General features: G+C 35.2%; 4 protein-coding genes across 8 annotated transcripts in view; 2 read left to right on the plus strand and 2 right to left on the minus strand.

The window, feature by feature from the left end:
• LOC147841024 (uncharacterized) overlaps positions 1-23,674 on the plus strand; it is a 485,466-nt gene that overhangs the window by 356,807 nt on the left and 104,985 nt on the right. The gene's annotated exons all lie outside the window — the stretch shown is intronic.
• LOC147834160 (uncharacterized) overlaps positions 1-23,674 on the minus strand; it is a 439,063-nt gene that overhangs the window by 333,938 nt on the left and 81,451 nt on the right. The window lies entirely within an intron of this gene.
• The window catches only part of klc1a (kinesin light chain 1a), a 209,886-nt gene that overhangs the window by 92,455 nt on the left and 93,757 nt on the right, over positions 1-23,674 (plus strand). The window lies entirely within an intron of this gene.
• On the minus strand, positions 4,374-20,597 carry ttl (tubulin tyrosine ligase). Of its 5 annotated transcripts, none has more exons than XR_015505433.1 (9): positions 19,934-20,597; positions 18,780-18,858; positions 16,752-16,984; positions 15,989-16,124; positions 15,641-15,910; positions 14,222-14,365; positions 9,485-9,887; positions 7,906-7,977; positions 4,374-4,726 (listed from the first exon to the last, which is right to left on the minus strand). XR_015505433.1 is itself a non-coding variant. In XM_087278550.1 (7 exons), the coding sequence occupies exons 1-7, from the start codon at positions 20,100-20,102 to the stop codon at positions 9,704-9,706; spliced, it is 1,215 nt and encodes a 404-aa protein (XP_087134676.1). In that variant the 5' UTR covers positions 20,103-20,597; the 3' UTR covers positions 8,568-9,703.

Consider the following 23,674-nt stretch of genomic DNA (forward strand, 5'->3'; position numbering starts at 1 on the left):
TTTGTTTTCCAATGACACACGCAATTGGCATTTATTAGAAACAGTTGATCACTGATTATGTAAAACACTATGACCAATTTTCCATTTGTCATAATGACTTACTGTAACCCTGTTTTTGTTCAGTGTTACATTTACTACAAGCAGTACATAAGCCTACATATGTGCATTGTAAAATATTTCAGAATGTAGTTTTATACAAAATACATGGTAACAAATATATTTTCTGCATTTTTCCCACAAAAGAAGTGTGCAAAGTTTTCATCCCAACCAACACAAATTTGCACATATTGTGGTCTACATACCACCAACAGAAATGTTTACAGAACACAGTTACAGTAAGAAAAATAAATAAAATAAAAATTTTGTGGATTTTGGTCATACACTTTCCAACCCCAGCAGGCAGAAAAATAAATTCTCAATAGGACTGAGAAATGGAGAATATAGAGGGAGATAAGCAACTAAAAAACGTGGGTGGGCAGTGAACCAGTTATGAACCAGATGAGCTCTATATTGCAAATAGATATAGATTGCAATATGATTTCTATATTGCAATGTGTGACAGGTGTTTACCTATGTGATGAGTTATCCAAAGTAGGGCAAATGACTTTACAATTTTGAATGACATTGTATTTCTTGTGAAAACAAGATTTTCTTCATGGAAATTGTGCCAAATGCAGAGAACTGTGTTTTGTTTTGGAAAAAAAAAACTGCAATTTGAGTGTAAAGCAGGAATTGTGCTTGTAGATAGCAGAATTGGTCCAGGGGGTTGGTGTGTCAGTTAAATGTTGTGGTCATTGTGTCTGAAGTACAAGTAATTGTGTGTAAACAACTAAGAGAAGCTGTAATTAAATTGATATATTTATCGATTTCGAGTTTGTGCCATATTGTCGTGTACCCCCCCTCCCCCATCTTAAGAATGTAGGAAGGTGTAGGAGGTGTAGGAATTTCAACAGTTTGCAAATGTGCCTCCTACTTTTTACGGCCCCAAAAGTAATTGGACAGGTGTGTGTGTTTTTCCCTCATTATCCCAATTACAATGAGCAGATAAAATGTTTAGAGTTCACGTGTGCTATTTGCATTTAGAATTTGTTAATGTCAACTCTTAAGATGAGATCAGTCAAGCAAGTCATCATTAGGCTGAAAAAACATAAACCCATCAGAGAGATAGTAAAAACATTTGGGGTGGCCAAAACAACTGTTTGTAACATTCTTAAAAAGAAAAGAATGCATCAGTGAGCTCAGCAACACCAAAAGACCTGGAAAAACATGGAAACAGCTGTGGTGGATGACCAAAGAATTATTTCCCTGGTGAAAAAAAACACCCTTTAGTTGGCCAGATCAAGAACACTCCAGGAGGTAGGTGTATTTGTTTCAAAGTCAACAATCAGGAGAAGACTTTACCAGTGTGAAAGACTTTACAGAGGGTTCACCAGTTCACATATATATATGGTGCCTTTTTTACAGAAAAATGTTTGAGGTGCAGAGAGAGAGAAATAGCCAGCCCTTGTTGGGAAGGTTTTCCACTGTTCCTTGTTTTTTGCCATTTGTAGATAATGGCTCTCAGTGTGGTTTGCTTTAGTCCCAAAGCTTTAGAAATTATTTTATAGCCTTTTGGTGGATCTCAATTGTTTTGAGAGTTTTTTGGATTTATATTTCGCATCTAAAATATTTAAGTCTTGTTTAAGTTATTTAATATTAAAGAATGTTTATCTTTTTAGAATTATTCATGTCAAAATTAAAGTAATTCGTTATGTTTTCTCTGGAAACATGCCCCACATGTCCACAATTTATTTTCTCTTACTTTGGAGATTGGAGCTAGTAGATTTGCAATTTACAATTTCTTAACAATAAAGAAATTCTTCTTCTAAAGACAATCTAACAATAAAAACTTAAAAGCTTTAAATCATGAAATAAAACTGACAAATTTTCTGATAACTGAAGAGTTAAAAAGTTACAAAGAACCCTACTCCATTTATCTTTATAAAAAAAAAGACAAAAGTTGCCAGAGTGATTTTTATTTCAAAATAATAGATTTTTCCTTTGTAAAACCAGTCACATGCGACCCCTTTCATATATTTCATAATAATTATTTGTTTATTTTGGTATCTACATGATATATTTTATTGTTATAGGTAGATACATTGTACAAATGGTCGACAAATCTTTTTTTTTTTTCCTCAAAATAAAGCCCCCTATTTTGAAATAGCTGTGGTGGCAAGCAGTTTTGTGCTTGGAGTTGTAAAAAAAGATTTTGCCCCATTAATTGCTTAGAAGGGTGCAATTTTTCAAATAACAGATTTATTTAAGGTTTTATTTAAACCTACAAAGTGTATACTGTAAGTGTTATGTTTCTGTAAAGGTTAGGAGCAGAAAAGAAAAATTCCTGTAGAATGACCTTTAATTGGTTTTTATAAGTTTTCCTTTCATTCATTCATTAATTTTCTTGTCGGCTTAGTCCCTTTATTAATCCGGGGTCGCCACAGCGGAATGAACCGCCTACTTATCCAGCACATTTTTACGTAGCGGAGGCCCTTCCAGCCACAACCCATCTCTGCAAAACATCCACACACACACACACACACACTCATAGACTACTGACTAGCCTACCCAACTGACCTGTACCACATGTCTTTGGACTGTGGGGCAAACCGGAGCACCCGGGAGAGGGGTCTGGCTGCAGACTCGGTGCAGTGCAATCTGAGCTGCATCCAATGCTTTTTAATGCGCTCACCTAACCCCACCCGTAACCCTACCGTCACAGTGACATCACTCACTCAATTGAGTGCATTGCGTCTGACATTGCATCGCTGAGTGATGCAGTTTCAGCTTGCATCATAAAGGCTGCATCCAGATACTATTGGCACCCGGAGGTAACCCACGTAAACTTAGGGTGACTGCGTCACCAGTTTTCCTTTCACTTTGTTTGTTATCATTTATTTAAGACAGTTACAGCCCTTTACTTTTTCCACGTTTTATGTGTCAGCCTTATTCTAAAGAGGATAAATTCTTTTATTTCCTCAAAATTCTACACACAAAACCTCATAATAACAATGTGAAAATATTTTTTTGAAATTGTTGCAAATTTATTAAAAATAAAAAACCTGAAAAATCACATGTACATAAGTATTCACAGCCTTTGCAGTGAAGCTCTAAAATCTGTTTCCTCTGATCATTATTAAGATGTTTCAGCAGCTTAGTTGGAGTTCACCTCTGGTAAATTCAGTAGATTGGACATGATTTGAAAAGGCATACACCTGTCTATATAGGGTCTCAGAGTTGACAGTGCATGTCAAAGCACAAACTAAGCATGAAGGCAAGGTAATTGTCTGTAGACCTCCGAGACAGGTTTGTCTCAAGGCACAAGGCTAGGGAAGATTACAGAAAAATTTCTGCTGCTCTGAAAGTTCCAATGAGCACTGTGGCCTCCGTACGTAAAGGATGTTTGGAAACACCAAGACTCTTCCTAAAGCTGGCCAGCCATCAAAGCTGAGTGATCAGGGGAGAAGGGCCTTAGTCAGGAAGGTGATCAATAACCCGACGGTCACTCAAACGGCAACCTCCCGCTCTCCCTCGGGAGGCCAATACGGAAGTAACTGAAACTGCAATTCATCGAAAATCAGCTAGTCCTGGCTCCATAGTAGAGCAAAATTGAGCCCACTGTTAGAATGGCCAACTTTACAGCAGAAAAAGGCTGTTTACAGCCTGGTACAAAGAACGATTTTTGTTCATACAGCTAATATTACCCTTCATGACAACTGTGAGGGGGGTGAATTTTTTTTTTTTTATAACCCATCAGTTTCCTTTATATTAGGTTATATTAAGTTTGCATAATCAAGGGCGTGGCCACTTGATTGACAGCTAGGTCTCGCTGGTCGCCGTCACTGTACCTCAGCGGATTCCGGCAGATTAGCCACTGATTTCGGCATATTCATCACATTTTTGTCTTGTTTTATGTGGCTTTACACAGTCAGTTGCCTTTTGGGATTATTTTCTACAATAATCAGATGATGATATGGGATGCTGTCTGCACTTAATTGTGCTCACAAACCATTCAAGTGGCCTCCGTTTCCCATGTGAGTAAAGTTATATACTTGTATACCATTTCTATAAATGTATTTGTTTTATTTAAGATCATATATCATTTATAACGTTGTTTATCACTGTAATGCACCCTAGAATCTGACAGATTGATTAGATGTGGACTGTAGAACAGTCATCTGAAGTGTTATCTTACAGAGTTATGCTAGATTTCATCAATAGTCTTGCATTTACTGACAGACTATATCTGAAGTGTTTGGCAGTAATTTGCGTTTTCCTCCTGTAGAAAAACATCATAAGAACAATACTTAGTGGCTTAATGTATTACAGCAGTGTTTTTAAAAGACTTAACAGTTTATTGATATAGTGTACAGCCAAGCACATGTGGTCAGAATACAAACGAGTCGCAGGTGATAAAGTATTAAGGGTTTTCCCAAAGTAAAGTGTGTCTGAGCCAGGTCCAAGCAAAATGCCAGCAGTGTCTGAAGCTCCGCTCACTCTCCGCCTCTTTGCCCTTGTTTGGGATCCCGCCTTGAGTGCGATGACGCGCAAACAAAATGGCGATGTTTGGCCACGCCTACTTGTGGCTTCTTTTGCGCTCTTCAGAAACCTATGGGTGACGTCACAGATCCTACGTCCATATATTTTACAGTCTATGTGGTCATTCTGTCTGAGCTCCAGCGTTCTTCTGTGGAGAGAGGAGAACCTTTCAGAAGGACAACCATCTGTGCAGCAGTCCACCAATCAGGCATGTATGGTAAAGTGACCAGACAAAAGCCACTCCACGCCTAGAATTTGCCAAAAAGCATCTGAAGGACTCTCAGACCATGAGAAATAAAATTCTGGTCTGATGAGACTAAAATTGAACTCTTCAGAGTGAATGCCAGACATTACGTTTGGAGAAAACCAGGCACTCCTCATCACCAGGCCATCCCTACAGTGAAGCATGGTGGTGGCAGCATCATGCTGTGGGGATGTTTTTCAGCAGCAGAAACTGAAAGACTAGTCAGGATAGAGGGAAAGATGAATGCAGCAATGTACAGAGACAGCCTGAATGAAAACCTGCTTCAGAGTGCTCTTGACCTCAGACTTGGGCGACGATTCATCTTCCAGTCAGACAATGACCCAAAGCACACTGCCAAAATATCAATAGAGTGGCTAGTGCAACAGTTTCTGCTGATCTGATGTCAGCTGCAGATGTAAAAAAAAATGGCAGAAGAAAGTAGTTCCTCATACAAAAGAATGTTGAGAGTCTTTGTATTTGATTTTCTTTTTTTTATACACAATTATGCCATCGAAATGTTGTATAAATGCAATATCACACTCGTAGCAGTGCGATGTGGCTGCCTATAGTCACTGGTGTAACACTCAAACACTCGGCCAGTGGCCTCCTACCAACACACACCTCCCAACAGTGCCGATATACAGCCACATCGCACTGCTACTGGAATGATATTGCTTAAACACATGACAGTAAATCACTACATATAATTTGGATATATGCAGGCATTATGTAACTATGAGGATACTTGTTACATTACTCAAGAGTTTCAGACAGTGTTGAGTATTTTAATTTATTGCACACAATGAATGCTTATATTTGAATAACGAACACTTTTAGTCTTTAACCAATCCAATGGATTTAGTTTTTTTTTTCAAAAAGTCTGAACAACAGTAACAAATACAGCAAACTAGACTAATAATAACATTCCTTCCTCAGACAAATACAGGAGAAAAACAAAAACAGCATTCCTACATTTTACGTAAACCAGTAATGTCCAGAAGACCATTAGACATCTTGAACAGCATTGAAGATATTGAATCAAACTGATCTTTGGCTGGATGGAGATGTTTCCCTTCAGGCTACATAAGACTGTCATCAGTTTTCTCTTTTTTAACTAATTGAAAAACTGTACAGCAATATAATGTTTAAAAAAAAAACATGAAAAAAATCACAACACAAAGATGCATAATAAAAATATGATGACTGGATAGCATAGTGAAAGTGTTGATGACATCCTCTGGTTTTATACAGTCCTTTCCCTTCAATACTTTAAAACTCAAGAGACATTGCACTGCTTGAACCCCTCTTAAAGGGATAGTTCGGCTAAAAATAAAAATTTCCTCACAATTTATTCATAATCATTTGGTTCTAAACTTTTTTTTTGAATGTCTTCTGTTGAACATAAAACAAGGTACTCTGAAGAATGTTGGAAAAAGCAGCTATTGACGTCCTTATAGGAACAAATATACTATGAAAGTCAATCCTCTAAAGTCTGTTCAGAAGATCTTACTTCTTGCTCAACAGAAGAAACTCAAACAGGTTTGGAACAAGAAAAGGTTGATCAAATTATGACAGAATTTTCATTATTGGGTGAACTATGTCTTTAAAAGTCTTTCCTGTTTCCACAAACAGCCATAACACGGACTCCTAAATATCACGCATTCAACACTAAATTGCTGCTTGTGCATCATTTTCACCAGTCATCTTAACAGTGTCAACCACTCAGAGCCTGCTGTTAATGAATCACACCAGTCATATCAATCTGCCTATACAGAGTAAAATAAAGAAATACTACTATGACTCCTGCTGCACCACAAACCCACCAGGAAGCATCCAATTTTGTGTATTAAAGGGATAGTTAGCAAAAAAATAAAAAAATAAAAAAATAAATAAATGCTAATTTACTCACCCTCAAGTGCAGGGTTCACCAATCACGGTCCTGGAGGGCCGGTGTCCCTGCAGGGATTAGCTCCAACTTTCTTCAACGCACCTGCCTGGATGTTTCAAGTATACCTAGTAAGACCTTGATTAGCTTGTTCAGGTGTGTTTGATTAGGGTTGGAGCTAAAATCTCTGTAGAGACACAGGCCCTCCAGGAACAAGTTTGGTGACTACTGCTTAAGTGGTTCCAAACTTTTTGAAGTTACACTTTTCTGTTAAACAGGAATTCAAACAGGAAAAGGGAAAAAAAAACTCAATGGCTACCAGAATTTTTTTTTTTTTTTTTTAGAATAAAATATATAGAATGCTATTTTTAGGTGAACTGAAATAAAATGAAAATATTACATTACTGACTTCCATAATAGGAAAATCAAATAATGTGGAAGTCAATGGTTACAAGTTTCCAACAATAACTTGTGTACAACATAAAAATACGGGTTTATGACATGTGAAGGGTGAGTAAATGATAAAAATTGTCATTTTGGGGGTGAACTATCCTTTTAAGAAATATCAACCAAGCAATGCATGATTCATTTTTACAGTACAGAAGTATAAAATGAGAGCTGAAGTGATGCATTTATCTTAAAATATAAAAACTCAAACTCCTATCTCTAGTAGGTATTTACATGCTTCGACATGCAACATTTTAGCCCACCAAAAGTTTCCTCACTCAGAGAATACTCTTTGAGCATTTGTCTAGTTGTGAACGTGTCTTCTGGTGCTACAGAAGGCAGTATTTCCCCAGTTCCCAGATGTTCTTGATTGCCTGTCACAACATAATTAATAACCAGACCTGTGCAAACATCAACAGGAGCATTGGGAAGACTAAATCTGGTCTCAGTGGACAGATCAACAACAAGCATGTAAACGTTATCTTCTGCTACTTCTACTAAACACTGTCTTCTACATTAAACGGCAAATCATAAAAATCTGAATCAGAAAATGTTTCATTTTTGGTTTCAAAACTATTTAGTACACACTACCCAAGCAAAAAAAAAAAGCACAAAATACATACAATAATCAGACTGACATTACAGTGCTAAGTTTAAATGAGTACACTGCTGACCAATCTCTCAAATAAATTAATAAATTCTATAGAATAACTTACAATAGTATTTGTGTCTCATTTTAGAGGGTCCATACCTCTGTGAGGGCGAGTCCTTCGAAGTCCACACAAGCCAAATCAAGGATTTTGAAATGAGATAATCCAGCCACCTAGCAAACGTAACAGCTGCTGTTACTAACGGTAATAAACTTTGTGATGACTTTTTACAGACGGACTTTAAACTTATTTTAAGCAATCTGAAGGTAAAGCAAGTTTACAAACACTGAAAAATAATTTTTTAAATCCAAAAATGTACACTTAAAAATGTAAACGGTCTGTAAAATAACTTTTTAGTAAGACACGTCATGTTCTTTTTATTTTTTTAACATGCGTTTAGATATCCAAGTAAAATAAACCTAATTCATACATTTAATCCAACGGCTGTGTCCTTCATTACCTGTGAAACGAAGGACACGTTTGGAGGCTGCATTTAAAGGAGCCTTCAAATTTTGTTTGGAATAAGACAGCCTTCATCACGGCACAATGACGCAGCGCCTATCGAATGGCACCCTTTGAAATGAGATACATACAGCTACAGTAGATTGGTCAGTTCAAAAACAACAACTTATTTTAGGTGTAATGGCTTTTGGACTATGATCATATGTTGGGGGAGTTTTTTTTTTTTTTTTGCAATAACTTGATTGAATTTAATTGTATTATCGTTCTATTCCTAAAGATGTTTGGCTCTCTGAGAAATGGATAAAAGTTAAATTTCTTAAGGACATGTACTCATTTATGCGCAGCACTGTAGTTGATTGAGTGCATTTACAAAAAGGCCGGATTAATTTGCTGGGAGTTAGTGTTGAATCTGTAAGGCACTAGGCTCAAATCCATCATTAGGCTTATCAAGGTGCTGGGAAAAATCCTGAGGAGTCTTGCTGACATCTGGACAGATCTGGGGGCAATTCAGAGTCAAATTTTTTTTTGCTCTTTTTGGTGTCCTATACTCCTTCAAATATGTGCTTAAATTCACATTTTAAAATCACCTAAAGCATAGGTCTCAAACTGGACTCCTGGAGGGCAGTTTTGCTTCAACCCCAATCAAATGCAGCTGATCCAACTAATGAAGGTGTTCAAGTCTATTAAGCAGGTGTGAGTTAGAAGTGGTTGGAGCTAAACTGCACTTGCAGAGCAGTGGCCCTCCAGGTATTGAGTTTAAAATGAATTGAATTAAATCTGAATTAAAGCATAGTGGCAAAATCAGTTCCTGGAAGGCCACAGCTCTGCAAGGTTTAGCTTCACCCCTATTTAAACACACCTGATCAAACAAATTGAGTCCTTCAGGCTCCTTCACAACAAAGGTAGGTGTTAAAGCAGGACTGCAGAGTTTGACACCTCTGACCTGAAGGGATGGTTCACCCAAATCTGAAAATTCTGTCATAGCTTTCATACTACAAAAAAGGCAAGGCATTGGGTACTGGTTTCTAACATTCTTCAAAATCTCTCTTTTGTGTTGAACAGAAAAGAAAAAAAAAAAACACTTGACTAGTAAATTTTCATTTTTGGGAGAACAATCCCTTTGAAGGCCCAAAATTGTAGTCTCAAAATTGTAAATGCTTGGCTTCAGAAACCAAATTACTCTCTTTTCTGGATGCTGCTACTCTGGATTTTCCTCACCTTCAAGTCTTTACGTCAGAAAGCTGAGCTCTCAGCTTTTTTGTTTGCAAACAAACACTGATCATACAGTGGTTGACCTCATGTCCCTTCTGCCCTCTTCAGATGGAGATGAATCTCCGGCATGTTCAACCCCAAGCCCCTTAAAATTTTAGACTGGCTGATGTTGTTTTAAGTGGGACAGTGGGGTTTGCATGATAATGGCAGTATTTTGCAAGTCATTTATAGTTTGCTGAATGGGCCGAAGTGATGGGGTGCTCTGATCTTGGGTGAGGAGCAGGAGTTGGAGGACAAAGATGGAGAGGTGGAGAATGGAGGTGAAGATGAGAGAGCATCCGCACTCAGAGAGAAGACTGTGGAGATGGCCACATCCACGATCCCTTGACAGAGCTCAGGGTACAATTTCCTAAAGGAAAAAAAAAATTGACAATATTTAACATTCAAACTTAACATCATACAAAACTATTAAAGAAGAAAAAGCCTTAAATATTCCAAATCAATTTTGATTTATTTATTGAAAAGGAGCTAAAATACATGGAAGTGTTATTGGGTAAACAATTCTGAATGTAATAAAATTTACTGCTAAGAAAATAAAGTGGACACTTGTACACAATCCAATGTAACTCCAAATGTTCGCTTTGGTTTTTTTGAGCAGTATATTACATCTTTTCTCTCTCAATGTGACTTGGTGTTTGGGAGGTGTGATTTTTAAATGTGTTAAATCAGTGGTTCTAAAACTTTCACCAAGTACCACCTTAGAAAACAATTGTGTCTCCAAGTGCCACCATAAAGACCGAAATACAGTAGTATAGTAAGCCTAAATAAGCAGCTACAGCTCTGCAGAGTTCGAAAATGTGGCATATTAATTCTTAATATTATGAATATTTATTATTGCCTACATTATAAATAGTTTGAACAGTAACACTGTACTGTGCTTACAGGTAAAAAATAAAACATCAACGTTTAAATTATGTGCTTTAAAAAAAGTTTAAAAATGGCACTGTTCTTAAAAAGAAAAAAAAAAACTGCTGTACTTAAAATGTAAAGTATTATCATAAAGTCTTACAAGTATTTATCAAAACCTGAAAATGTTCCATGGATAAATATAGGGTCTATGTCCTAATATTCATATAGAAACTCTTTTTGCTAAATTTTGAAATTTATGTTGCATGTATATATGACTTATTTGTGTATCTTTGAAATCTAAACATTAACTTGTATTTTAAATATATTAATTGGATTTACACATTTAGATTAGAAATTAGATCTGCTTACTGCACGTTAAAGTAGGCTTTGTGTGTCAGAAAAGCAAGTGCTTAAAGTAAACCTGTTAACATTGGGATTTACATATATGGGATACAACCCCAACAACCGTTACAAATGGCTTGAAATTAGCTTCAAATGATAGAATACATAACAAACATTAGAAAATCAAAAGGTCTAGGCTATTAAAATCAATTTACTGATCACATCGTTACTGTCATAAACATTAAAGGGTTAAAACCATTATTTTTTTTACTCAACATTAAATAGACATCAGGAAATAGTTTATAAATGGTCCATGTATATTGTGCTTGTTTGCATTTTCATTATTACGCAATAATTTAGTAAAGAACAAAATGATTAACAAACCACTTATTTAAGAGTAGTTGGTGGTTTTTAAGATAATTCAAAATAAGTACATGATTAATAAACATTTATACATAATTTTTAATAATAATTACTATGTTAATGTTTTAACACAAATACCTTCAGTTTTGGGATCTCACCTACACTAAGGACAATCTCCGCTTCGTAAATCCCGTATAAATATTAAATTTAGTTTTAATTCATATTTTTAGATAGAAAAATCTTATTTAAATAAAAAATTGCTCAAGCTAGCCAACAGCCACTGTGTGGATCACCATTACTCTGCAACAATTGCCTCTTATAAACATTTGATTTAGAGTAGGGGTGTCCAAACTCGGTCCTTGAGGGCTGGTGTCCTGCAGATTTTAGCGCCAACTTGCCTCAACACACCTGCAAGGATGTTTCTAGAAAGCCTAGTAAGAGTTTGATTAGCTAGCCCATGAGTGTCTGATTGGAGATGGAACAAAACTTTGCAGGACAACAGGCCTCTTGAGCAGAGTTTGGACATGCCTGATTAAGAGTTTTTACAGTTGTTTTGCCACAAATTTCAGAACCCTGATATCAATTTTCAAAACTCGACACAAAACTCTAACAGTCACTACTTCTAACACAGACTCTCTAGTGTTCAAAACTCTGCATGCTGCGTTGATTTCCTTTAAGAAGTCTTGCATTTGCAGGATCATTGGTTCATATGATCCTGTTATCATACAATTACCACAGAAACATAACTTAAATTTGCACGCATGCATGCACATGCTTTCAATAAACAATCATTAAATATTGTTGTTTAAAATATAGGATACAGGTTTCATCATGGTTTATACATAAGTGCAAAGGGAATAGTACAGACAGTAGAATCATCGAGTGTGGTTTATTTATAAACTAACTTTGAGAGGATCATGTGCTTATGACTAACCATGGCTGGTACCGCATCAGCTCCACATATTGTGCCAATTAGATGAATACTGACTCACTATAATTAACCAGTTTTCCACTTCAGTCATCTACGCCTTGAAGAATGCTCCTCTTACCCCTACTCCTTCCCTTCTAATAATAGGTTGGCACAGTGGCCCAGTGGTTAGCACTGTTGCCTCAAAGCAAGAACAACACTGGTTCGACCCCTCACCGAGGCAGTCAGCATTTCTGTGCGGAGTTTGAAAGTTCTCCCTGTGCTCATGTGAGTTTTCCCTGGGTTCCCCGGTTTTCTCCCACCGTCCAAAGACATACATCATAAGTAAATTGACTACTTCAAAGTAACATCTCAAGACAAACTCTTAGCCAGCTATATCTCAGCTATTCCTACACATTCACAAGCAGAGGAGTTCTCGAGACCTACATGAGGTCAAACTCCCCTCTCACTCTTCAAACGGGGAGCCTCAGGCTCAAAACTATTCTGAGCTCAGGGCTCTCTCCTGGGACAGCATGCCAAACACGCTTTATTATCAATCATCAGCCAAGTGTGAACTCTTGAAACTAAAATTTTATTCATGCTGTGATTGGACTTTCTTGCATACAGTAATCTCAAGTATGAAAACATTGTGTGTAAAAACATTGAAACCATATACAGTTAAAGTCAGAATTATTAGCCCCCCTTTTGATTGTTTTTTCTTTTTTAAATATTTCCCAAATTATGTTTAACAGAGCAAGGAAACTTTCACAGCAAGTCCGATAATATTTTTTCTCCCAGAGAAAGTCTTATTTGTTTCATTTTAGCTAAAATAAAAGCAGTTTTTATATTTTAAACATTATTTTAAGGTCAAAATTGTAAGCCCCTTTAAGCTATTTTTTGCGATAGTCTATAGAACAAACCATCATTATACAATGACTAATTACCCAAACCTGCCAAGTTAACCTAATTAACCTAGTTAAGCCTTTAAATGTCACTTTAAGCTGTATAGACATGTCTTGAAAAATATCTAGTAAAATATTATTTACTGTCATCATGGGAAAGATAAAAGTAATCAGTTATTAGAAATAAGTTATTAAAACTATCATGTTGAGAAATGTGTTGAAAAGAATCTCTCCTTAAACAAAAATTGAAAAAAAAATAAATAAACATGGGGGGGGGGGCTAATAATTCAGGGGGGTTTATAATTCTGACTTCAACTGTATGTAAAATAAGGACAAAATCCATAGATAATGTAGTTCAATTGAGTCATCTTGTGTGGTAACTGATGTCATTTGATTTATCCAGAAATTTTCATCTAAACTTGTAATATTGTACATCAGTTTCCAATAAGTTATGCATACAGAGTAATGTATACTTTATAATAGGAAATTCATAATTTTGGGCACTTGTACCAATTGACAGTTACACGAAATTAATTAAATGAATACAGTTATTTCAAATGACGAGGCAGTGGCGCAGTAGGTAGTGCTGTCGCCTCACATGAAGAAGGTCACTGGTTTGAGCTTCAGCTGGGTCAGTTGGCGTTTCTGTGTGGAGTCTGCTTGTTCTCCCTGTTCGCGTGGGTTTCCTCCGGGTGCTCCAGTTTCTCCCACAGTACAAAGACATGCAGTACAGGTGAATTAGGTAGGCTAAATTGTCTGTAGTGTATGAGTGTGAATGAGTGTGTATGGATGTTTCCCAGAGATGGGTTGCGGCTGGAAGGGTATCTGCTGCACAAAAACATGCTGCATAAGTTGTCTGTTTATTCCGCTGTGGCGACCTCGGATTAATAAAGGGACTTAGCCGAAAAGAAAACTAATAAATGAATGAGTTATTTCAAATGTTATGTTTGAGCTGCATTTACAAATGGGATCAATTTAATGTTTAATTGTATTATATTGAAAAGGTGATTTCAGTTTTAAAAATTGACATTAGGGTTCAGAAATTAGTGGCAAAACAATTGTAAAAACTTAGTGTTAAATAATCAACATCAGCTCACACAACTTGTTAAATCGATTAATATATTATCAGAGATCATAAATGCAAGAAACCAGTTATTATACACTTAGTTTAAAAGTCCACTCCATTTTAAAAATTCTGGCCCGCCTCCAAATCGATTTGGCATTACATATATATATATGCAATAATGCAATATAGACAATTGCAAGCAAAAAACTTAAGTAAAGTATTGTTGACATAAGAAATGAGAAGTTTGTACTGACTGTGCACAGGCAGGTGCCCCATTGATCTCAATCAGCCAGACTTTAAAGCTTTCGTCCAGCATAAAGTCAAAGCCAAAGAGCTGGAAGCTCTGGTAGGAGAGGTGCTTTGTGCTGATGGCTGGTTCGATGCATGCAAGACAGCTCCTTTTGAGAAAAAAACAACAACACCACAATACTTAGATGGCAAACCTCTGTTTTTTTTCCTCAAAATATTAAGATGATAGTGTTGATTAAATTAGTAATTTCAGTATAAGTTGTACATGTAAATATAGTACTGTATGTCAATTCCTTGATAACAGAAACTGCATATTTTTGTCATTTTTGACTATACAACTTTGATACCGTTACTTGGAAATAGATTGTGACATCACACTGACTTTTCACAGAGGAGGTCACATACACGTACTGTAAAAGGAATGGGCCGATATAAGATTTTGACGGTATAATAACCTTGGATAAAAATATCACAGTTTCACAGTATTGTAATTACTGCTCTAAAATATTTTCTTTTTAAATGTCTGGATAAAACAACAATTGATTCCTATAGTTTTTGGATACTGTTTCCAAAAAAATAAAAAATAAAATAAAATGTAAATAAAATAATCTTACACATACCTTAGGAATGGTATTACGGAAAATTTTGGTGGTTTTAAAACCTGGTGCAAAAATTTGATCAAGTTTGTTTAATTAGCATAAAAATATTAATCTTGAAAATATTGAAAACCATTTTTAAAGTTTAAAACAAATAAAAATAGTAAAAGTAATAATGCAGAAACATAAAATGTTCATGAATTCCATCCAAGCCCACCAGATTTTTGGTAATTTTATTACAATAGAACACAATTTGTGTATAATTATAATACAATAAGGTCATAAGTTTTTTTGAAAATCAGTTAGCCACCTAGGAAGTTTAAGTTGCACTAAAGTAATAAAATTACTAAAACTGATAGAAACAAAATAATTGTATTTCTTAAGTTAAATGAAGATCTTCAAAAAACTAATGTCTAATATCATAACAGAAGTAAATACATTCTAAAATTGTAATTAGTAAAAAAAAAAAAATAAGCAAATGCAAAATATAAACAGATTTTTATGATTTTGAACTGGTAGACTATTAAATCTCTAGCACAAAAAAACCCCAATTCATTAGCTTTTGAAACATTAGGTAAGCTACATTTCCTACATGTGTATTAAAGGTACACCAAGCGAATTTTGTTATAATGCTGTTATAATTCTGAGTGCTGTATAAATGCTGAGTGCTGTTATAATTCTGTTTTGCGACCCAGTGAAACAGTGTATTCAAAAGTATTTTTTTAATATTGCTTAGTGCACCTTTAATGTAACCCATTCATAGGCACAAAAACATGAAATTCCATCTTTTTTCATGGCGAAAATAAACTTTTTTTTGTAAATGAGCACCTGATTATATGCTTGATCTGAGGTAAAATAGAGGTCTCCATAGCCAGATTGTGTGTGTTCAGCAGGTACTGTTTAAACTCATCAAAAAACATTTCATTGCCCTCCTCATATCGGCCATAGTTCTGCGAATGCTCTTTCTGAATACAGTGGTTTGTCAGATGACTGGTCATATTCTGGAGATCTGAGCTGTTGTAGGGCTCAGACGATGTCCTCAGCACACCCTCACGGTACAGGTAGATGTTGTACTGATGGTCCACAAGCACCCAACTTCTGCATAAAAGAACATCCAGCATTAGGACGACACATTGCATTTGTATGCTCTCCCATCATCTTAAAGGCTCATCTTACCTTATATCGAATTTGCGATGACCTGGCTCAAGCAGCAGAGGTTTCTCCAGATACTTCTGAATGACATGCACTTGGCCTTGATTATCAATGAACTCCAGCAACTGGTTTGCGTCATGAGAAATCAAAATGCCAGCACCTGAACATAGATAGGGACATTAACATACTAATAAATGATGGATTATTTTTTTCAATAAAATAACATTTAAGTCCACATAATATAAACATTTGTAGTGTTTATTTTGTTAGCGCACAATTGTGTTTTATTATGAACATCTAATCCATGCAAATTAATCCAATTTAGAAAAAAAAGCTGTTAATTTTTGTTAATCTAGATTGTTTTGCTCTTTGTATTTCCTATAACTGTGTTTCTCAACCACATTCTTGGACCACCAGCTCTGCAGATTATCCATGTCTCCTTAACCAAACACCCCTGATTCAGATCATCAGCTCGAAAGTGGAGACTAAAAGACCTAAAATAGTTGTGACAAAGGAAACATCAAAAACATGCAGTGCTGGTGGTCTCTCTGGAACATGGTTGAACACCACTGCCCAATAATACAAAAATAATCAACATGGCCATAACATTGCTCTGAAACGGTCTCAAATTTTTGAAGTTATTTGTGGTCTGCTGAAGATAATTTGCTTTAAGTTGCCTTTCATTTTCAAATGCTGTGATGAAAATAATGATCCATATGACCCAAAATACCCATTAAAAACTTTGTTTATATCTTAACAGTCTTTTGGATCAACAGAGATTTTTTACCTTTTGCGCCTGCTGATGATTTGGCTATCCACACTGTCCCATCTCCACTTTCCTTTCTGGAGTTATAAGATGCTAAGAAGACTTCTCGCTCATCTGTCTTTGGGTTGCTCTTCATGTGGCTGATGCCGTTGGTGGCCGGGGCCACCGGGGTGTTGAGGTTGGTTGGGTATATGATGTAGGACTCAGGAAACCAGTTACAGGAGTCCTTCAACTCTGGACTGGTCTTGATAATCCTAAACATCAAAAATATTACAAGATAAATATTATTCCCAAGGTTAACAAACTATAAATTGATGAAAATAAACCACATGAGGAAACCCCAGTACAATTTGAAGACATTCCTCACTTAACAAAACATTAAAGAGATTAAATTAAATTCTGTCATTTATTCATGCTCCACTTAAGTCTGATTTATACTTCTGTGCCAAGCGTATGCGTGCATAAATTGTGCATATAAATTCTTCGACATATGCAGACCAGAGACTGACCTCTCAAAAAATGTAACTACACGTCATGATGCCGTTTGCGCAAATTCTGTTGCTCTGTCCCAATTCACATACTGTCCATTCTAAATAGTATTTGAAACTAGAATTAGTATGTCCCAAACTATAGTATGCTGAAAGAAGTATGCCAAAGGTTCCTGGATGGCTTACTATTTTCGGTAAAAATTCTGAGTCTAGAACCGCCTGTACTCCAACCCCTAATATTGCCCACAATACACTGCTTATTGGACATGAATTTAATTAGAACTACAAACTCGATTAAAAAGTGTAAATATACTACAAACTTGGTGAATACGTCAGACCAACCATAAAGTACGGAGGCTTTGGTGATTAATTGTTTGTGAGGAGTTTTCTGTCCTATTTTTCCTCTGCAAAAAACAATGTGAACTCACATATTATATGTTTGGACATTAACTTCTAAATAGATAATTAGACAAAGATCTGAGGAGATTTCTCTGCATGATAGACTCGAAAATGGCAGATTTTTATGCTGCTGCTTCTCAAATAAGGTCGGTAATTAAATATAAAAGAAATGTGGATGTGTCGAGATGATTGACAGGCGACATACCCAAGCAACGTAACAATCTGTTAATGAAGTAGTATGTCCAAAACTTGCATACTCTTCTGTTACATACTCAAATGTATTTACTTTTTCTAAACAAAAAAGTACATACTTTTAGGGTGAAGTATTAGTATCTGAATTGGGACGCAGCACATGACTGGACAGTTTGGTAGCATTGACTAGTGTGGGCGGGGCCAAGAGTGGCAGGAGAGCAGCAAGCCTGTTGGTACGAGTTTTTAAAAGTGAGTCCTGTGGAAGAGCTCCAGTTGGAAACTATTGCTTTATGTTGCCCTTATGATTAAAGTTGTTGCATGACCGCTGGCTCCTGCCTCTGAATGAACAAGTTTTAGCTACTTGTACATTAAGGTAGCATTCAAAAAAACAAATTACCCACAAAGAAACCCGACACAAAGGAACAAAACAACACACTGCCAGCTGATTTTACAAATTACAATACAAATTTCGCTAATTAAATTGCAAAGGGATTGTAAAGTATAATATGTAACAATTTATGTCATTAGTAAATCCATTAACTAATGTCAATAGTGAAAAATAGCTACAATTGTTACAAAAATAAATAGCTGAAATCTATTAGTTATTAACACCATAAAATAAAAAGTTATGATATTTGTTAACATCACCTAACATTATTAAATGCTTACTTTTGTTAACATTAGTTAACCACTTTTGAGTCGTATAGTAAATTGTTAAAATTTATGTGTATAAAAAAACATTGAAAATGTTTAAAAATAAACATTTCACTCCTAGTCAAACACTTGCTGATAATGAACACAAAAAAATTCACAATCTGAATATTCTTATAAACAAGTTTAACACACTGTGTTGAAGTGGCCACGATAACAATGCCATGCGTGTTCGTTGTCATAATATTGCATTACTGAATAGTGTACCACTGAACAAAAAAAGTTATTCAAAGTAACTTTGTTCAAGTAAACCACATACTTGACCAGTGATGCTTTGCGACACAGTTTATCGGCTCCTCTATAATAATTCACCAGCTGCATGAGTCCTGGTTCATGACCTGTAAAGGACACAGAAGGGCATCTAATCTTAAATATCGAAATATTGAGTGATGACAACACAGCCCTGCAGCAAAAAGTACTTTTGACATTCAAAAACAGCTTCTATATGAAATATTTTTATTTCTGAAAGTCTTGTAAGCTAACAAGTGCTGCATTTATTTGATAAAAAAGATCAAATAAAATAGTATGATTAAATATTTAAGTGACATTTTATATTTGAATATAATAAAAAGTATTGTTTTATCCAGTGATTGCAAACTAATTTTTACCACCTATCTTGTTGTCACATGATCCTTTCGAAATTGATGCTAAATTGTTAATTGAAATATTATTTACATTAATAATAAATTGTAGACTGACTTTGAATAAGTTTTAATAATATTAATAATTCTTACTGCAATCAATGCTGAAACCATTTCTGCTGCGTAATATTTTCTGACATATTTTTTTATTATTGATAAAAGATTTTTTATAATTTTAACACTCAGGTAGTAAAATGTTTTCTAAATGAAAAATAGAAAGAAATGTTCCTTCAGCACAAAACGAGTATATGATTTCTGAGTGATCACAATATCATGTGACACTGAAAACTGAAGTAATGACAGAATATCGCAGCACTAATTATTAGCATATGAAAATTACAAAAATGTGAATTGTTCCAAATTAAATATTGATTTTAAATTAAATAGTTTCTGTGTAGTAAACATCAAATAGACATCTCATTACATAAAGAGACTAAATTATTCAAAAACTGGTTTAAGATTATCATACTTTAAAAGTTTAAAATCCACATAGATGCATTAAAGAGTTGAAACTTTGTTATCAGGTTATTGCTGCAGGACACACAGCACACCATTGCTTCATTGAGTATAATCATAAATTAAACACTTTGTACCTTTTATGTTTTTTTTTGTTTTTAAATAGCATGGTCTAATGAAAACTATCATAGCTTAGATACATTGCAAGAACCTGCTGAGACTACTAACTTTCATTATACACTACAATAACAACATTTAAATCAATTACATCAGTGTTAAATTTTGATTTAGCAATGCATTTGTTGAAATGATTTACCCAGCCGTCCAAAAGGCAGCCGATTTCTCTCTCCCAGCATTAAATTAAAGCGAGGGTTGTCTTTCTTGAGTCGTTTCCATTTTCCAGTTGAAGTAAGAATCTTGGCGACCTCAGCATACACAGTACTGGTGTCATCTCTCAAAACAAACGTGTATATTGGTGAATTCATGATTCCCAGTCTTCAGACAAGAGCGCAGCGTAATGATGAAGAACACACACAGCTAGCAGACTAACGTTATCTGTCTCCCAACAAAGTAGACTGAAAGTGGACATACATGATTCCCCTGACGCTTCTTAGTTGTATTGCTCTAACAAGTACAGTATGTACATAGTACGACTGTCGTCCAGACAGGGTGGACCATCTGAACCCGCAGTCGATCGCGTGGCCGATGCGAGGAAACTGAAATTTAGGGTGTGACTCTTGAAGGATTTTGTCTAGTAAATTCTCGCGGCTAACAGTCTACGCTAGCGTTCTCTCCGCTAGTGAATATCTCTGAACTGCAGATGTTATAAAACACAGTCCGGGAACAAGCCAGCTCTGTGCAGAGCGTAAGAATAGTGGTTGACTATATAACTATATAGTTTAACCCTAGCCTCTTGTGCGTTCGTCCAGACAGGACATCAATTTAAATCCCAGTTGAAGCCTCTTTATCCCAGCACGCTCATGATGTGACGTACCGCTGGGAGTTTTAACGTAGCACACGCACGCCGCACGCCCAAAGACTTATGGGTAATGTAGTGTCTGCTGTGTTGCTATTTAACAGAAAGGTTGTAGTATTTATACAAGGTATATGTTTGATCTTTTAATGCTTATTAAAAAATGCTTTCTAAATGCCCATAGTTTTAGAATTAGTTTTTTCTCTTAAGTTAAACTTCACCAAATGTGAACGTCAATTAAAGAGTGTGCGGCTCCCACTGTATGCAATATCCCAGTTAGTCTGAAGTATGTTAGGCATTGTGATTACTAAAAACCAAGGAAGGAAATATTTTCTAAACTTTGATCCTGATATTATTAAGACACAGAGAATATTTCAGCTATGGCTGTAGAGAGACTTCTTTAAGAGACAGGTTGCTTATTAAAGCGGAGGGTATAGCTTGGCTTACTTTACCTGCACTTTCTTTATATGCAGATAATAAAGTTTGTAAAAGTATGGATAAAAATAGGCTATGATTAATTTTGACTGGAAGAATAAAATCCATTATGAAAAGAAATCTGTAGTTATGAACAAGTATTAATAGGCCAATAGAGGGTTACATTTTCTTCATTTTTCATTATTAAACTTTTCTTTCACAGTTAACTGGCTTAGGCAATTTATAATTAAACCAAACTCAACTTGAAATTTTCTCCACAATTACTTTTTTCAAAACTGGAAGGTCTCTCTTTTCTACTGATTTTATTAAGAAGAACTCTTTATTAAGAGTTATTTAATTAAGAAGGTCTTCTCTTAAATTATAAAGAGTTTTTATGCAAGTTTGTTTTCCCAGTAACTCCAAAATAATTTTCCATTGTAGAGGATGCAATTCTTAAAAGTGTTTTAATGCTTTTTAGAGGTTATGGTGGAGCTTCCAGTGTTTTGACTGTGCCATTGCACCCCTTGGAAACCTCAGTGGGAAAAAATGCTTTTATCACAACTTTCCTCACGTAATTACAAAATCAGGTCTGTCTTTCAAAAAAAAATTGTAACAATGTGACGTTTTTTTTTTTTTTTTTTGATGCAAATATATGACCAGATTCAATGGGAAAAAGTTTGGTATTTGTCTGTAAAATATATAATAACTAACAAAATTTGAGAAATTTCATCAAAACTGTTACACAGATTTTACCTAGCTAAGACATTCTTGAAAAGATTCAAGTCTTTAATATCTGAAATATTCCCAGTGAAACTGTTGATCAATTTTTTTGCATTGCCCTTAAATACAATGCTTTTGGATTAAATTTCTTTGGTTATTCATCGCAATGTACTACCGGGATTCTTGTTTTCTTTTAAGGGTATCCTGTTGGGTCAATACCACTGATGATAAAAGTAAGGAATATTTTATTATTAATCTAATTTTAATTCTTGCAAAATGCCATATACATCGCTGTAAATTCTCTCAATGTACATTGTTTTATTGTTTTTGAAAAGGAACTTCAACAGTACATTAGAGCTAAAAATCTTAAAGCTATTAGAACTGTTTACTTATTGTCCTTGATTGTACATGATTTTATATTATTTGTCGTTTTTTCTCTTGTATGTGCTTATTTTGATGCTTTACTTCTCTGTAAAACTCATGTAGTAGTAGTAGTAGTAGTAAAACTTTATTGTCCTTGACAGGAGATTTGTTTTGGGCATCGCCATATTGCTGCAGACACTCACTAAAACAAGCAATAAAAACAATAGAAAATACAACAATTACAACATTTATGGTGCTAATTAAGATATACTCTTATTAAGTAAGCCCACTGACACAGGTACAAAGGATTTCTTATAACGGTTTAACCTACACTTTGGGACTCTATATCTTCTACCAGAGGGAAGCAGTTCGTACTGGGGAAACAAAAAATGAGTTGGATCCTTTACAATCCTATCCACCTGATTGAGGACACAGTTCTCATATAAAACTTGAGGATTAAAATATTCGTTGTGCCTGACAATTTTCCATGCTGTCTTTAAGAGATGCATCAGTTTAGATTTACACTGAACAGATAGGTTGCCAAACCACACTGTAATGCCATACCTGACAATGCTTTCAAGAACTGCTTTATAAAACAGCATCATGAACTTCTTGTTGACTCCAAAAAGACGCAACCTCCGTAAAAAATACAATCTCTGATGTAAACGAGAACAAATCCAATCAATATGTGTTTTCCATGTGAAAGAACTGTCGATATGAATGCCCAAGTACTTATAGGTATCTGACTGAGTAATAGGATCATCATGTAGCTACAACCACTTGACGATGGTCACCTATGCACTTAGGGTCAAATACCATCTCTTCTGTTTTCTTAGTATTTATTTTTAGCTTATTTCTATCACACCAATCAATGAATTGACTAATTTCTGACTGATAGATAACCCCAATATCATCCTTCTCATATCGTAAACTTAAAATGGCTGTGTCATCAGAGTATTTAAAAAATAAAATTCTGTGAATGCTTACTTATACATTCATTTGTAAAAAGTGTAAAAAGAATAGGCGAACTGACACAGCCTTGTGAAACCCCAGTACTACTGTTCTTTTCCTCTGAACAGATGTTTTTAACCTTAACAACCTGAGTTCTGTTTGTTAAAAATGAGAAATACCATTTGCATATGAATGGGTTTATATTCAGCTGTTCCATCTTTTCAATTAATAAATGTGGTTGGATCGTATTAAAAGCGGAACTAAAATCAATAAAAAGCAGTCGAGCATAAGCTTTAGGATTGTCTAAGTGCTTAAGAATTAAGTGCGAAATACTATTAACTGCATCTTCAGTACCTCTGCCATACCTGTAGGTGAACTGTAGAGGATCTAAATTACTAGCAACTTCTGATTTTACAATGGACACAAAACATTTCATGATAACAGATGTTAATGCCACCGGTCTAAAATCATTGTACTCAGAGATGTACAATCTACACAACAAATTTGTACTCATCATGTACAATCTACACAACAAATTTGTATGATGCTGTTATTGTTACCCTGACATTAATAAAAATAAAATAAAATACATAAATAAAAAAGGTTTATAGGCGAGGCAGTGGTGCAGTAGGTAGT

This window comes from Danio rerio, chromosome 13, assembly GCF_052040795.2.
Source record: "Danio rerio strain M-AB ecotype USA chromosome 13, GRCz13ab, whole genome shotgun sequence".
Classification (NCBI taxonomy): Eukaryota; Metazoa; Chordata; class Actinopteri; order Cypriniformes; family Danionidae; genus Danio; species Danio rerio.

Excerpts from the sequence above, each read along its gene's own strand:
- ttl (XM_087278550.1), bottom strand. The coding sequence starts at position 20,102 with ATGAATTCACCAATATACACGTTTGTTTTGAGAGATGACACCAGTACT. Across the intron at positions 16,125-16,751 it reads ATCATCAGCAGGCGCAAAAG|GTGCTGGCATTTTGATTTCT; the intron begins GTAAAAAATCTC and ends ATCTATGTTCAG. Across the intron at positions 14,366-15,640 it reads CAGATCAAGCATATAATCAG|GAGCTGTCTTGCATGCATCG; the intron begins GTGCTCATTTAC and ends TTTTCTCAAAAG.